The sequence below is a fragment of the Ylistrum balloti genome, unplaced genomic scaffold (genome assembly GCF_031769215.1).
Source record: "Ylistrum balloti isolate Yb309-2 unplaced genomic scaffold, AGI_CSIRO_Ybal_v1 Utg369850, whole genome shotgun sequence".
Classification (NCBI taxonomy): domain Eukaryota; kingdom Metazoa; phylum Mollusca; class Bivalvia; order Pectinida; family Pectinidae; genus Ylistrum; species Ylistrum balloti.
In genome coordinates, this window is record NW_026782003.1 from 3,258,277 (window position 1) to 3,275,174 (window position 16,898).

At 33.2% G+C, this 16,898-nt stretch overlaps 1 protein-coding gene across 1 annotated transcript in view; it reads left to right on the forward strand.

The window, feature by feature from the left end:
• The window catches only part of LOC132545640 (glutamate receptor U1-like), a 66,277-nt gene that overhangs the window by 39,428 nt on the left and 9,951 nt on the right, over window positions 1–16,898 (forward strand). Inside the window, exons 4-7 of the mRNA XM_060209337.1 lie at window positions 1,099–1,277; window positions 4,214–4,267; window positions 9,643–9,861; window positions 13,298–13,402. Of these exons, the coding sequence (XP_060065320.1) occupies window positions 1,099–1,277; window positions 4,214–4,267; window positions 9,643–9,861; window positions 13,298–13,402 (557 nt within the window). The remainder of the gene's footprint in view (window positions 1–1,098; window positions 1,278–4,213; window positions 4,268–9,642; window positions 9,862–13,297; window positions 13,403–16,898) is intronic.

The window sequence follows — 16,898 nt, forward strand, 5'->3', positions numbered from 1 at the left end:
TAGATACGTAATGTGTACAGTGAATAAGTAGTGAGGCTTTGTCACGCTAAATGAAAGTGTGCTAAAATTCGTTTCGAAACCGCTGATCTTGTCACGTTATTAAGGTCCCAGGTCCTCGTCCTGATCTGACGCTGTTATTCATTCGTGCCCATGGAGGCTGCAGGTGACATGTTATTTACAAGACTATTCCGGAGTGTGCCACAGACTGGCGCGAACTCCGTCATGTTGCCGCCTTTTGCCACTATCGCCGGGAAAATTGCAAAGGTGACACTAATACTATCATTGTTTCAAGTTAAAACTCAGTCACATGGCTTAACCTTTCCGCTTATTTTTTCCACGTCATCCCTCAGCATTTGTATATCCGCTGTAAAATGTCCCTTGACATATTAACTATGGGAAATCACTAGTCAATATAAGAGCCGAAGTCCTCGAATGGGAAAGAATTCCGGAAACGTGTCATCAGTGATTGATTTTTTTATTACATTAGTCAATGTTGTTCCGGTGTCATACCGGAAGTTACTTTGTAAAATTACATAGTCGGAACCTTCATGACATGTTTCCAATCACACACATTATACTTCAATAATGGATTTAATTACACCACAGGGCTTAAGATATATCATTGGTTATAGTAGAGTCTCCCCTTCGACTGAAGGGAGGGAGATGCATTGTTTTAATTCTGGTTCTTGTTTATATTCTCGTTGTCCTTGTTCTTATCCGTGCAGTAACGTTTAAAGATATTTTAACGAAAGTTGCTGGAACTCATGATTACCTTAAACTGACGCGCACTGCACTGCTGTTAGGTTCCTGTGACTTTTACCCCATACTCTAAGGTGAAATATGTGTGATTAAAAAAATTGTCCTGGCTATACCATTTAAATACTAACAAAATACTAAAAATAAATACTAGTTGGTAAATAAAACATTGACGTTCTTTGACATCCATCACCCTACATGCTTTGTATTGTTTGAATATTTCAAATAAACATAAGCTATTTTACTTCACATCAAAATTTTTTGGGGTACTAAATTGGAGAATGATTCTCATACCTTGGTTCGTTTTGAATTTAAACTAATCAACTTTGTATTCTATTTCAGCATCGCAAGTTGTGATTAACCTTATAGGAGATTATACAGATAGGATCAAGGCATTCAATCTACGCTATAACAGTACAAGTTCATATGTGAGGAACGCACTAAAAGAGCTGAGAGACAATTACTATGAGAAATTCGTCATTTTGTGCTCTTCAAGAAATGCAGAAATAATTCTAACACAAGTAAGTATTGTTTAACATTGTAAAATATTGAAACATGTTACTTGTAACATACGTTATAGGTCTACAGTAAAACATTTAGAACAGATACATAAAATATGAATTGATAATGTGCACTGAAAATCACACAAGACGCAAAGATGCAGATTAATGAAAGATAAACGTAACGGTCGTCATTGTGATCTCATTGTGAAATATTGTATTTCTTTGAAACTGAACAAAATTGATGCATGTTAGTTTGCTTGTTGGTTTCGTAGTTGTATACCTAGTTCTCATTTGAGATCTTGACTTTATCTACTTAAATTGACCAAGATTCACATGGCAGGTATTGTGGATGAAGCAGAAGATGATAACTCTTTCGGAACACCTGGTCTCATTCTTCTTGTAATTTGTTTTCCGGAGTCACTGTGAAAATGTTTGTTTTGTTCATATTTTGCCTTATTTTTATTGCAAAAAACTTCAAGAAAATATCAACATTTCATCATAATCATAATCGACCCTCAAATTCCATAAACATAGGGCCAAATGTACAAAAAAGATTTACACTTAGACTCCTGAAATATTACTAGGAGTATGATAAGATAACATCTTCTGCTTGTCTACAACAATTAAGTTTCGGATTATGATGATCTTGACTAGCGGAGCTTTACGTGACTAAACTTCCAATTTTTTACTTTTAACACATTAACGTCGTACGCGTTATACTCTAGTTTTATTGAGTTTGACAGATATTATATATATATACATCATATGCAGTTTCCGCATGCATTATCATATATATACATGACTCCTTCCACATTAATAAAACTTCCCCGATGCAAAGTAGCATTGAAAATATACACCATACACATCACTGAAGAACGATAATGTTATTTTGTGTTAATTTTATGAACTAATCCGTAATCAGATCAATATAGCAGACATTCAATGGGTTTTTACTTAACAAACTAGGTTTATATATCTCTGTTGTATAATTTACAAGATAAGAAAAACCACATACTTCACATTGGTGTAAAAGGCAGTCAACATCGGAACGTCACACTGAAAGTTTCGGAATATTTATTCAATCTATATTGCCATTTTAAGACGTCCTAGAGAGACAGGTGCTATATTTGTCTATTTTCAAAATTTACGACATTAATAAAACGGGATAATTTAATTAAGATTAGAATGTTTTGCAGATTGCAAGGTCTTCATCGAATTACTATTCAATATTTCTTATATTGGGAAAACATGTCAGTTTCCTTGGAAATTAAAGCAAAACAACAAGGGACTCCTCACTAGTTTGTTTGTACGATTTGTGGTGGGTTTAATTTACACTGTCATTCACTCGAGTCAAAGGGAAACAGATAATATCGCAACGACCATTATCATCTACTTTTATTCTAGCATCTAAATCATAGTCACAAATGAATGTTTCATTTTATGTTTTAGACATTGGCATGATTTCAATTTTCTAGGCCAGCTGTATCTTTATGTTCTCCCTAATTCATGGTACATATCATGCTTGTATAAAGTTAAAATGTGTGTTTGTTTAGATTATATTATTTCGAAACAAAACAACATTAAGTTTGATGTAGTTCATTATTCATGATTGCGATTTCGTAAGTTAAATTAAACACGCTGTATTGTCATGCAAAGGGATCCAGATGTTGCTATTTTTCGCCAAAGTCAAATTTGTGCAAGATTTTCCTTAAATTAACTGCCTAACTTCCTTTTGAATGCTATATTTTCAATACCTAAGTGATGTCGAATTTGAAGGTTGAGTGAAGAGCCCGCCCCTCCCTCCTCCTCATCATATATCATCTTGCACTGATGATATTTAGGGTCTTGCACACAAATATGGTATCGAGTTGGGTTTTGAAGCCCGGATTGTTCGTTATTCGTTATATCAAAATAAATCTAATAATACCTTCAACAAACTTCAGAAATATTTTCGATGTATAAGCTCATTTGCACACCTGCTTCTGCATTTACTGTTCATGGTGAAACGTTCGCCACCGTTTGACTTTTATCCAATATGACTAACATTTTGTTAAAAATGAAGCTTATCCATCCAAAATTTCATACCAGGGGAAAAATATACAGGAGGGAATACAATTCTTGTCCGAATATTTTACCGCCTCCGAAATTTATAACAATGCTCATTGTCTCTTGTTTAATTTGACATCTGTTTACTGTAACTAATGGTTACTGACCTAATTTTCCACAGAACGTATTAGGTGTTTTAACCATGTCACCTACCAGCGTTACAGTCATATAGGCAGATAGCAACTTGATGTATTAACTATAAAATGGCTTGTTGTCTTTTGTCACGCGATTTCTGAAGTTACCGTCGTAATTTATTGCTGCGATGCGGTAATGAATGTGTCTGTGTTCTGACATTGTGTAGGCAACTGTTGTGCTTGACCTGCGTGTGCTTAGTTTTAATTGAATTGAACTAAAATATTTTCGCTGGACGGAAGGGGAGAGAGAGAGAGAGAGAGAGAGAGAGAGAGAGAGAGAGAGAGAGAGAGAGAGAGAGAGAGAGAGAGAGAGAGAGAGAGAGAGAGAGAGAGAGAGGGGGGGGGGGGGGGGGGGGGGGGGGGGGGGGGGTGGGGGGGGGGGGGGGGGCGTTGCGGGGATGGTGTGAAAAAACACAGAGCGTTGGTAATACTTTTAAGTAAATGTAAATTCTGGAAATATATATATATATATAAATAACTGAAACACACGGTTGTCCACTTATAAAATAACCGTAATAATAAATGTGTTGTATTATTGTATAATGTTCTTTTTACTCTTTGATTTATCAGGTGTTTAAGATGTTGGTAATATTTTCAACTTAATGAAAAATTCTGAAAACGAAATATGAAATATAATTGAAACGAAAGGACGCCCACCTTTAACAACTGCTATCGTAAATGTGTTGTAATATTGTTTAATATTCTTTTTTCCAGGCATTGTATTTAAGTTTACTTTCCCGTCCAAATACATGGCTGGTTGTAACCATGGTAAGTAACTACTAAATTATCAGGCTTTTCTACATAAAGTCCTCGTTTGGAAGTACACTATAATTTTGCTAAATGTCTTCATCGAATAGATTTCATCAGATTGAGTGGACATTCATGCATGTCTTTTGTCGTATTAATTATTGAATCATCTTAAAAAGATTATACAGATGCTGGAATTTTATATTCTGTACTAATTTCCACATTGAATGGATGTGCTTTGCTTTTCAATAATTATCCTAACTATTCCAAAACAGATTACCAACACACACTTAATACCACTTTTATTTCTACATCAATCCAGCATGTTGATCTGTTGGTTGATTTTCTATCATTATAGGACAAGAAACTAAACTTTCGCTGTATGAAGGTGATTCATTTTAGGCTGTAATAAAATATCTAAAGGAAAACAACGATCGGTCTAAATATTCATCAATCATCTTGAACTCGTTTATGAGACAGCAAAATGGTACATGTACAATGCACAAGTAAGCAATACAGACAATGTCAAAATGCTGAAAGAGATTCAAACAATTCAATGTATAGTTCGGATTCTTGATTGAAGTATTACTCAATCGCCTTACATTCCGCTATGCTAACTTAAACGAATCTAGGTAAGAAACATCATCAAATATAGATATAATGTTATTAAGGATATATAAAAAGACAATTATGCCAAATACAAACAAAATATTCAATAAACTATACAGCAATTAATTAATGCAAAACCTTTGAATGAGGAACAAAACTGAAAAATCTTAATCATCAAAGAGTTTTTTTATTCTCAAAATGATGAAATGAGTACGGTCAGCATCTCGGTCAATATGGAGGAATATACGCGTTGCTAATAGGTCAATTGCAATATGTGTTACTTAACATAATGTTACCAAGGTATACACTGACCCCCTGGAGATCGATTCATGTGAAAGCAGTAACGCATAACAGCCGCGTTTATACATGATAGCTTTGATTTACTGTATCGTTTCTTCACAGCTGACCGAAGGGATGAGTAGTGAATTATTTACCTTTATAAATCATAATGAGGCATACATTGATTTAACTAATTCACTCATTACTTGATAGATATACAGATAAACCGACTCGGTAAAACTCGACCAACTTAACAAGTCACCCAGATAAATACTGCTTTCATTAATCTAAATTGCATCTTAATTCAATCATTTTCATTATTTTCCCTCAGATTATTTTGAATGTATCGTGTAGGACTTCAGTTACCTATATACTTTTTAAGAAATATACTTAACATCACAATTCCCTCTATATTCCACGAAAAAGTATTGGATTTACAATGTATAAGGCAAGAATTTTCAGGTAACTAATTGGCGAGACTTGTTCGATTCCATCACCTATCGCGTCTCATATTCATTTCTTATTGTTTCTGACTTCTGACCTAATTTTCTTAATCCATATATACGGCTTTGGTTATACAAAATGACCATCTAATCCGGATCGTCGGTTGTAGGCCGCTGTGATAAAAGCTTTTTCTTCAACTGTAAATAGGTGGTGCTTGAAATGTACTGCAATGGTAATCCCCCTTCATTTTGATATCTTCTGCCCGGTTCTAGGCGTGGTAATCCCTGCCGATAAATTGTTATTGTATTCCAACCACAACATCTACTCCAGACGATCTATATTAGAACAATCTAACGCTCGTTTATTTCAAATGAAATGACAAACCTGAACCGCTTCAGCAACATTATATAGACTCATGCCATGGTGTTAAGCTTTGATCTTTTGAAAACCTATAGCTGTTAATGCATTTTCTGAGACACTTAATGATATTACCCAATGTCCACTGGCATGACGCATAAAGTAATTTCCGGTTTCTCTGTCGGTGAACTTTGGAAGTAAATCGGTCTCACTTTTAAAATTAATAGTAAAACGCCCGGAATGGAATTGTGGGGATAGAGGTTTTCCGAAATCGATCATAAGCTTACAACCTAATGTTCGTTTAAAAGTCTTTTATTTCAGAATGAAATCTACGTATTAATATAAAGTTATGAAGGGTTTTTAGTAGGAAAATCGGCGACGACTGAAATTAAATGAATAACGTTGATTAGTATATGATGTGATTTTTTGTTTTTTTGTTTTGTTTTTTTTTTGTTTTGTTTTTTTTTTGTTTTTTTTTTTTTTTTTTTTTTGTTTTTTTTTTTTTTGTTTTTTTTTTTTTTTTTTTTTTGTTTTTTTTTTTTTTTTTTTTTTTTTTTTTTGTTTTGTTTTTGTTTTTTTCTAAAATGTTACGTCAGCAAGTTCAGATACCTGAAAACCATTTAGATGAAGTTAGATGACCATCGACGTCCAGAGATAAACCTCAGTAGTCCCCAAGGGAAAATATAAACTGTCTTTTGTAATTGCATGTACAAAAATAAAATAAATCCTTTCATTTAAGCACATATGTTACCTCAATATATTCTGAATCTTCATTTCTGAAGAACTCCAACGTTAGAAGTCGACTGAGTACTCGAGATTATCAACAATGCAAGAGAGCATATAACTCGCCACTGGCAATTTGTTGCTTTACACTTAAGAGTAGCAATATGTTTCCATAACTATCAGATAATTGCTCTTCATGGTAAATCCCCTGACAGCCGATATAATACCCAAAGATAACAGATAGAAATATTCGTCATGTATCAATTTACTATGATGCTAAACCAAGTGATGTTCGAGTCACATAACATACTAATTAATTTGATTTTCTTATCTTCAAGACATGATGTATGATCTTAACTTCCTTATCTTTCTGCCGGTTCCCAACATCCCACGTATTCATGATGATTAATTTGCCTTTGGGTTACATTTTGATAGTTTTTATCAACCAGAATGGTACCATGCAAGACATGAATTAAATTAGCACATTTTGCCTCAATATTTACACATTTAACACGCAGAATTTGTCAGCATACTCTCCCGTATCATTATCTATGATAGGGCGTGTTCCGATGTAGGTGATCTCTTTTGAGTTTAGCTTACGCCTTTCTAGACGGAGAAGATATCATTATCGTGACCCCTATTTCACCAATCTTATGGTAAAAACTGTTCCCCTGATTTTCGCATAGTCTGGAAGAGTACATGATAGGGCAGATGCCACACTGTACCGTAGGCAAACTTGATGTTTATGTGGTAATATTTGATGGAAAGACCCAAGGTTATGCTTTCTAAAAAGTTTATAAAAGTAATTCGGAAAAAGGATGACATAGAATCAATAGGCTATGTTCCAGTTTCCACTTTTCTGTCTTCGGTATGTAACAATACATTGTAGTCACTACTTCTTGTTATCTTACACGGGTCTGTGCCGTGAATTGATAGACTATCTCCCTTGCATTAAAGCAGGACAGAGAAATCTCTATCCGAGAAGGATATTAACGACTGTCCAAACCGAGGCTTTGCCGAGGGTTTGGGTGTTGGGAATCTCCTCCTAGAGAAGATCCTTTTTCTTCCCCTTATCTCAAACATACCATAAATAGAGTACCGAGACAAATATAGTATGTCAAATATGGAAACAAAATCAGGCAAATAACAACTTATGTTTTTACCGATGTGTAATCTATATTATCCACTATACAAAGGCAATAGCAATGATAAATCATTTCCATAATGCATTTGATCGGCATAAACAAAAATGTTCAGTTATGTCTTAACATCATATGTAATTTTTCTTACACTAATAGTCTCTCATGTCTCAAATTAACAACTTCCGGTTTAGCACGTGGTTATGTTCTATACCCTGGCAAGATAGAAATATTTTACTCTTGGTTACGCTTCATGAAATGTTGACGTTATCAATTGGCGACATAGTTACGCTTCATGAATTGATGACGTTATCAATTGGCGACATGGTTACGCTCCATGGAATGATGATGCTATCATATTTTGAGTAACGTTATATTACATGCTATCTGTTAAAGCCTTAGGGCGAATCTTAAGCAGGTAAAACTGGTAATAAATATCTGAATTATGGAAGAAAACGATATCTTTAATTGATTTATTCCTAATGCGTAATGTTTTCGCATATCCCAGAGGTAAATGCATTGATTAAGAAACTGATGTTTACTCATAATTCATTTAAACGTCTTAAATTGTTAACCACACTATAGAATTTTGGCTTGATTTACACATATTTCTAGTGGCGCTGTTTGATTTAATTGAATTATACCTTGCGACGCGTTCGCTTCTCGTGTCCACGTAATTTTATTTCTACCCATCCGATACGTTAATTATGAATATCATTATAACTTTGTTACAGATGTAAATATTGCATAGTAGATATAGGAATACATATAAAGTATATCAATATATATATGCCCTCTGTGATCTATAAGACAACTGTTGAATGACGGCGACAGAAGCAATTGTTCGGTCTGGAGTTATACGTTGCACACTGAACCCACTATTTTAAAAGCTATTTTACATTTAGACAGCACGAGTTGTAATTGCCTATTTACTATCTGAAATAAAAGTCAATTTCCACTTTGCATGCGTTGTGAAATATATTTTTACGCGTACTTGTCAGCGGGTTCCAATGCATATCAAGTTAGTTTATATATAGATATATATATTGTTTCATGTCATTATAGTTTTTGAGAATGTATGCTATCTAGTTTGTGCATTCATATATTATTTAGCTTTTGGAAAGCGTGTCACCAAAGGAAATGCTATTTTATCAGGTAGAATATATGATGTATTTGCAATATGCCTCATGATAACACAGCAGTGCGTCAAATAAAACTCATATCACCACACAGATACAAAAACATAGCAATGAAATCTTCTGGTTAAAACAAAAAAAAAAACTTTCAATACCTGTTAATTGTGTCTGGGATTTCCATTTAACGTCACGAGTGTCGTAAAATACGGCTTGTCAGTTTTATGACATTTGTACCAGTTAGATAGATTCTACACAATTATAAAAGTGATGACTAAAGAAGCGAAAAGAAATTCACAGGAAAAAAAATAAAAGCAGGCATCGCTAATTTATCACTGTTCAATTGTCTGAAATGTTTCTTAGTGTGATTTTACCAGGTACCATTACCTGTCTCCATATTTAACGGAGTGATGGTTGTTTATGGAACTTACAAGTGAATATATATGATGCAAATTTACATTTCGTTTCTCCTAGCCATCATAATTTACACATTTAGAGTTGTTCGTGAATGGGACAAAATGGCTTTGGAGATGGTAACTTTGAAAGCTGATTACTAATAAACCGGAAATACGACTGTGTTGACTGTAAAATCTATATATTCAAATCGGCTAAAACAAACTCGATTCAGCATTAGATAAATACCAACTCTAACATCTAACGTATTCTCTGTCATATTGTTTTTTTGTTCTTACTTTCCTATTTTGATTTTCAGGGAGTGGACGACATAGCCTTAGATAGGTACATAGATTCCAGAGCGAACATGACATCCCTGTCTCTTATGCTAGACACCAATACTAGCTTTTGTGCCTTGACCGGTTCGAACTGGACATTGAACAACGCTGTATATCACGACTCTTTAAAGATTTATCAGGCTATGCTTGACTTTAACAACGGATCTGGTAGATTCCAAATGCTCAAGACGTTACGACAGGTAACTGTGAACTCCGTGTCGTGGGTGTTGCATGTTGTTAATACATTAGCCTTAGCTCAATAATTGTGTTTCTGTGAAACCTATATCCCCACAACAGTTATAGTATTGACAAGTTAAATATATATTGCACTTTTTGTAATCATACATACAGATATTTACATCAATGACCAGTATTATATGACATACGCTCTATACAACACATATAGGGTAAGTTATCTTATTGAGATAATAGATATTGATGACTGGGAAACATCTTAATATATTGTGATTATATTAGATAATTATTTAACTTGAGTTATTATGTAATCGTATTTTTAAACGTTTGAACTCTAAGTCTAGGTTGACAGAAGTAATTGAAATATTGTAGATATTATGAAATGTGTGGTAAAAGAAGGTCAATTATATTGTAGTTACAAGCAGGTGAAATGCAGACTTGCTGTAGTTATGGACAGTTCATATTGTAGCTATACTCAGGCTGTCATTGAGAATGTTAATCAAATATAAGTTGTTAACTGAAAGCTGTGACAAAGGATCTCTGAGATTTGCGGATTATTGGAAGAAAACTATTAAACGTGTTCAAATGGTGCAAAAAGAAAAGATTTGGATCTTAAATCTCCAATCCTTAGAGGATATGTATGAAAGGAGAAATACTTGTACCTTTCTGAAATCCTCGGAAGAATTTTAACAATAATTAACCAGCATTTTACAGCTGTTTCATATTTCTAGGACCCGTCAAAGATGCTAAGTGCCTAAATTGTTGAAACATAAGAGACGACAGAGGAGGATCAAACGTGGTTGAAATAAGGGTTAAAGACCTGATAGGGAGGACGTGCACAAACTCCAGAATTCAATAATTTTCCCATTTAATATTCTTCATTGAATACGTTTAAGTGATCGTCAAGTACATGTGTATAATTTGAACTGTCACTAGATTTTTGTGTGTCCATTAAACCATTTTATCATCTCTCCTGTCGAATTTTTCTAATGAAAGGAATTAAATACAATTTATAAGACTGATGTTGTCAGAAAACCTTGACCGTGGTTATTCATCTCACACTTTCATGTCGCCCCCACTTAAAGTCGGTATTCGCGCATCCTCTTCGACCTTGGTTAGTAGCTAATGCTAGAGTTTCTCTTTACCGATATTTGTATTTCACATGTTCAGAATGGCGAATCTGGATCTTTCCTCGAGAATGAAGTGAGATAATGTTTTTAATCCTTTATTATTTTGTTTCATATCTACTTTACTTGAACTATGTAATATCTTTATCTGACCGTGTCATTTGTATTTGCACATGGTCAGATCCAGCCTTTCTGCTTGTTAGTTGTATGCACCTATCACCCTTCTATATTTGTTCTACATTGTTTAGTTGTCATTCAATTATCATATCTGAGTATTCTTCACATGACCCGTAAATGGATTTTTCAATTCACTCGTACATATATAAATTCTCATCACTAAGATTTCATTCACATCATCTTTTTGGCGTTCTTCTTTGTGCATCTATAGACATGTATCATTGTAATAGTATTGCAGCAGTTACCGAAACGTCTGAATATCATTTTTATTCAATATTCATTGTTAAAAAAAAAAAAAAAAAAAACTGCATCGAACACATTAAGCATTTCTTGAAAAGAAGCATTTTCATTTCAGTGGTCTGATTGGCGTAACATTTGAAATAGCAATATATCAGATTTGTAAAAATGATGTTTTTGCATGTATTATCCGTGTTATTAATATTTACGGAGTTCCCAAGGTGTATTTTCTGGATCCATTATATCTTATGAAAACTAAAAAAGAGTTGAAAAGAAAATGATTGACCACATGGGGTTTAAGGTGGGCACAGATTTGAGTTATCGATATATACTGCCTTACTCCTTACTGACATGAAAACAACAAGAAAATATTGTGAAACGAATTAAAGCCCAAACGCAAATTCAATAAAACCAAGGCAAAATATCAACAAAAGAAAGAATTACACAGAAACTCTTGAAAAAAGTACAAGCAGATTAAGACCAGATGTTTCGGAAGAGTACGCGTCCTCTGCTTTATCGACGACAGTCGCTATTTAAATCTTGATTCTAAGTAAGCAAAATCGCGTTCTCAAATGAGAACAAGGAATTCAACTGCGGAACCAACTGGCAAACTAGTTGAGATCAACATTACCACTTCAATTAACCGTATTCAACGCCTGGAAAACTATTAACCTCATTATTACAACAGCTTCAAATAGACAAAATTTGCTGAATCGTATACTACTGAATCATATTCACATTCAGATTATCAAACGGATGAAAACGTGGAATGCATGTAACTTTGGAAGGAAACGAGCATCCAAGTAGAGACTCATATATATGAAGTGGCATTTGAACTTACTTAATTCAACATTTAGTCAGGTTAAACTGTCATCGCTTTGCTTTCAAGGACAAGTGCTCTATGAGTCAAAAGATAAGCCTCTAAACAGGAATTGTTAGAAGGACCTTATCATATGATTTCATATGAATAACTAACTAGAAAAGAATGACATTTATGCCGAAGTTGACAGTTAGCAAAGATAGGAAATGTCAGTTTTCTCGATTTTACTAGAGGTATGGTTTTGCTTTGATATCCAAAGCTTGATAACCTACATCAATGTTTGCTCTTGCGATTTTTTTTTCCACTTTTGCCTGTCTAAAAATGAAGTTGCATTGGATTCAAAGTCTACTCGTGCATGTCATGTTTTCCTTGAAATCTTGAAGTAGCATGGATCGGTAGAGCTTTGGTAGACATACAGAGTCATAGACAATGTAGACACCATTGAAATATCATTGTTAATTACACTCAATCACTGTATATTTACTGTTTCTTTGAAAGCTTGAAGCAGCATTGATTTACAGAGTTTTTTCCTAGACATACACACTCACAGACACTGTAGGCATATCATCGTCCAAACACCATTGTAGTTTACTCTCACAGTATATCAGGTTGAGTCATACTTACCAATATCTAAAAAACAACATTAAACACATCTAAATCTTGGTTTACCTCATCCCATGTTTCCTATATACATGGGAAAACCGCATGTGCTTTGTATACAAATATCAAATTCATTACATATTCTATAGTGTATTTTCCCCCATATATTAATCGTTGTATAATATGTTATGTCAACAAACATAGATATATCTACTTAAACTTCCTGCATTAAACCAATTTACACAAGAACGATTTGTTTGACTGCAATTTACATATGATTTTATAGATCAAATTTTATTAGATCTAAACGCCATAACGTTAAATGTCCCCATTAATATTTACATCAATACAAAACTCGCTTTAAAAATAAACACACCTAAATCAACTTTGTAAAGAGAACAAATTATGTTTCCTGATTTAAATCTTATTTTTTATCAACAGAGCTTCCATGGCGTATATTGTTATTCTACTCGTTTTCAGATTACCATTGATGGGTGCACAGGTCATGTGGAGTTCACAAAGGCGGGGAACAGAAAAGAGACGTTTCTTAGAATGTCTTCTCTTGCAACTCTGAAAAATGGCACAGTAAGTTTTGAAAATGAAATTTCTATGCAAATCATGGTATCAATTTCGGAAACTTTAATCGACTTCGGATAAATGTATACATCAAGGTATGTCTACCATGAGAATTGAAGTTGTAAACGCCGATTATAAAGATAAAATAAAGAATATAAAATTGTCAGGGTTTTAACTCGAAGTTTTACGCTTTTTCATGTTGAGCTTCAGCTAGATTAAAACTTTTTGACACCTTTTTTATTTGTGGAGACAAATGACACTGATTTCCAGGTAAGCGGTGTTGCTTGAAACCTTGTTTTTTATTTATTTTTCACATATAGACATTCAGATTCCTGAATGCGATTATCTTATTTTAGGTATTTATTGAAATATTTTTGTCCGTTTATAAGTCACTTGAGCGTATTCGTATTTGTTGACAGTAATGTTATGTTTTTTTGTATCTTGCGCACAAGAGTAAATGTGTTCAGGTAACTAGTGTAATTGTCATTCCCTAACACTGTTTATTTTTTAAAAAGTATACCCTTCTAGAGTTCGTATGTTTGGTCCACGAATTGCCACGTGTTATGGTGCACTTCCTTTGCGCTAGTGTTGTAGCATGGTTCACTTCCGGTAAAGCCCGGTCAAGAATTGCTCCTTTTCGTGAGAATGTAGCATGATTTACATCCTGGACACAACTGGTTATCGTATTTAAAACACAAAGCTATGTGACGTATTTGCAAATGTACCACCCAAAGCACCCATTGTAAAAATAATGTATTCTTTCCTGTAGCAAACGTCTTTGATGAAAATGAATCTGTTGTATTATATATATGTATTATTAGAAATTAAAGTTACATATTAGAAATGTAAAATGCACATTGTTCCAATAGGAATACAAGAGAAATAAGAAGAAAACAGAAAAAATATAATCCTTGACACAAATCTGTGAAATACTCATACCTAATTTCTATGAAGTTTTGTCGTGTTAATTTTTCAGTCATCTTCGTTTTATACTCCTCTCCTCCTTATACACCAATAGATTAATAAAACATTTTAGATAATTTACTTTTTTTCATTTTTGCATTTGCTCATATTCAAAAGTACAAAAATGGAGTATTTTGCAAAATTAAGACAAAAAAAAAGCAAAAAAAAAAAAAAACGCATCCCTCATTTCGTTGTATGCCGATGTTGTCAAATATCGAGAGTGAGAGTCAAATGATGGATTTGAATGGATTATTGTATTTAAAACACATATCTTACAAACTTTTATATTCTTTAAGTAATATAAGCAATATTTTATGTATCTTCAGAAATAGTACTGTAAATCTGAAAAAAAAAAAAAAAAAATGAAGAAAGCTTTGAATGAGGATGAACGAGAAAATCTTTTTATAAACCAATTGCAATATAAAATAGTTAAACACAAAAGAACAACAAAAATCAATATGCCAATAATTTCCCTTAATAATCAGTGTAAGACGTATTTATGTTTTAATTTAGATGAAGCAGTTATTCAAATATTAGATAATCGGTTTGAGTATTTGATATTAATCAACTAAATCAATTATGTCATGAAATAAATTATAGCGAAGGTTTCCCAATATGACACGTATATATCACAGTCTGAAGAAGAAAATGCATAGAGAATTGCAAGTCCTAGCATTAAGTTTCTCATGTATAACCAAATACAATTTCTCGTGTGCTACCATATAGAATTTCTCATGGAATGGCAAATATCATTTGTAAAATTTTCAATGTCTTAGTAAATTTCATTCACGATGAACACATCAATGTTAGTTTTAAGATTTTTTTTAAGAAACGAGTATTTTTTGCCAAAACGTATGGTTGTCTTTATCCTCTGTTATCTTAACTAAAATTTCCTTTTCTCAGTTAAAGGTACATATAATTCAAAATGAAGAATTTGTTTTTTTAATTGTCTTCTTTCGTCATCACTCCTTCGTGATAAAGCGAATCTATATATCATATTGTATCATTTTATTGATCGAATCGTTATGATTATATTCAGCTGTCAGAGCTGGAACTGTGAATTGCTCTCTTTTCTCTTTTCTTTATCCCATTTTTAGTCTCTTTCTGTGTTCCCCTCGTTCTCAATTTACCAACTTACAGGGATAAAATATCATATGCTATTTTGTAAATTTTATTTCTTTTAATAAACAATATTTAAAAATACATTAAGCTGCATTAAAATCGATAATAACTGGGCATTAAGCACTCATAAAAGGCAACTGCTACAAGTGCCAATAAAACGGAAAGTCATGAGTATTTTGTCCTTTATGATTGTTTAGTTGGAAAAGTAAAATTTCACATAACACCAGGGTATTTTTATATTGATACCGATGTATCTTTAATTCTATATTTGTGTTATATGAAATGACGCATCAACTGATTTTAATATGATTGACTTTTACACCTGTAACATTGTTGTTTCCTGACCCCTTTTAATTGACAATTTCCGATCTTGTCTAAACATCATATGAAGTTGTTAGTATCTAATATTAACTCCTATTAGTTCTTTAATATACTTTAGTCGTATAATTAGTAGATGTTCATACTACTATATATATATCTTTATCTCTGAAAAGGCTGTGGGTCGCTTTTATTTTAAAGACTACTCCTGCAGAAGGCACACATTATCTGGACTTTTTCTAATATGTCTTTTTTTCTTTAACTTTTTTTTAATGATTATTCCATGACAAAGCAATTTGCAATACGTGACGCTACCAAAGATTCAGCATTACGGGTACCAAACCTTAGATACCTGAAAAATACAAAATTGGATCAAGTGCGGCTCAACATTTAAATATAGACAAGTTTATTTGACGACTTTGGATATTCCGTCTAGTCGTCCAGTTGTCTGTCAGGATTTCAAAGTTAAGCCATTAGCATCACTGACGAGTCCGAAATGACGACGCAGGTGTATGAGGCAGTTTAAGTCATTATTTGGCTCTGAGTATCTAGCTTTAAATTTGCATTGAAAGGTGTAGTTCATTAATGTGTCTTTTGTACAATCTCAATTTTTTTCTTCCTTCTGTAAAGATTTCCATACATTCTCGTAAATGCTAGTCGTTTGTTATGAAAAATAGCAAGTTCAGCACTTTTCCATTGTTCAAAACATGAAAGAATACTTGTTTTGTCGCATAATTTTCTGTGGTTTCAATCTTCGGTATCGTCACGTTATGAAATGGTCTTTATTATTGATAAAATGATCACGAATAAATATGAATGTAATCACTATAAAATATATTCGAAAATAGAAGTGATACACAGTAAACACTATTTCGTACTATACTTCTCATAAATCTGTCAAGCTGTCAATATATCCAGGTCAAATGTATATGGTGCCTCTCTCATGATTGCAGAATGTGGTGGGCTATGTTGTAGTTTGCTAGGAATGTACACGCCATACGTACATGTAGTTAGTGTAGTTTAAATGCTTTTCATGTCTATATATATAGACTCTGAATATCAAACATGTGCTCATTTTCGTGCTAATTTGAATATGGCTGGA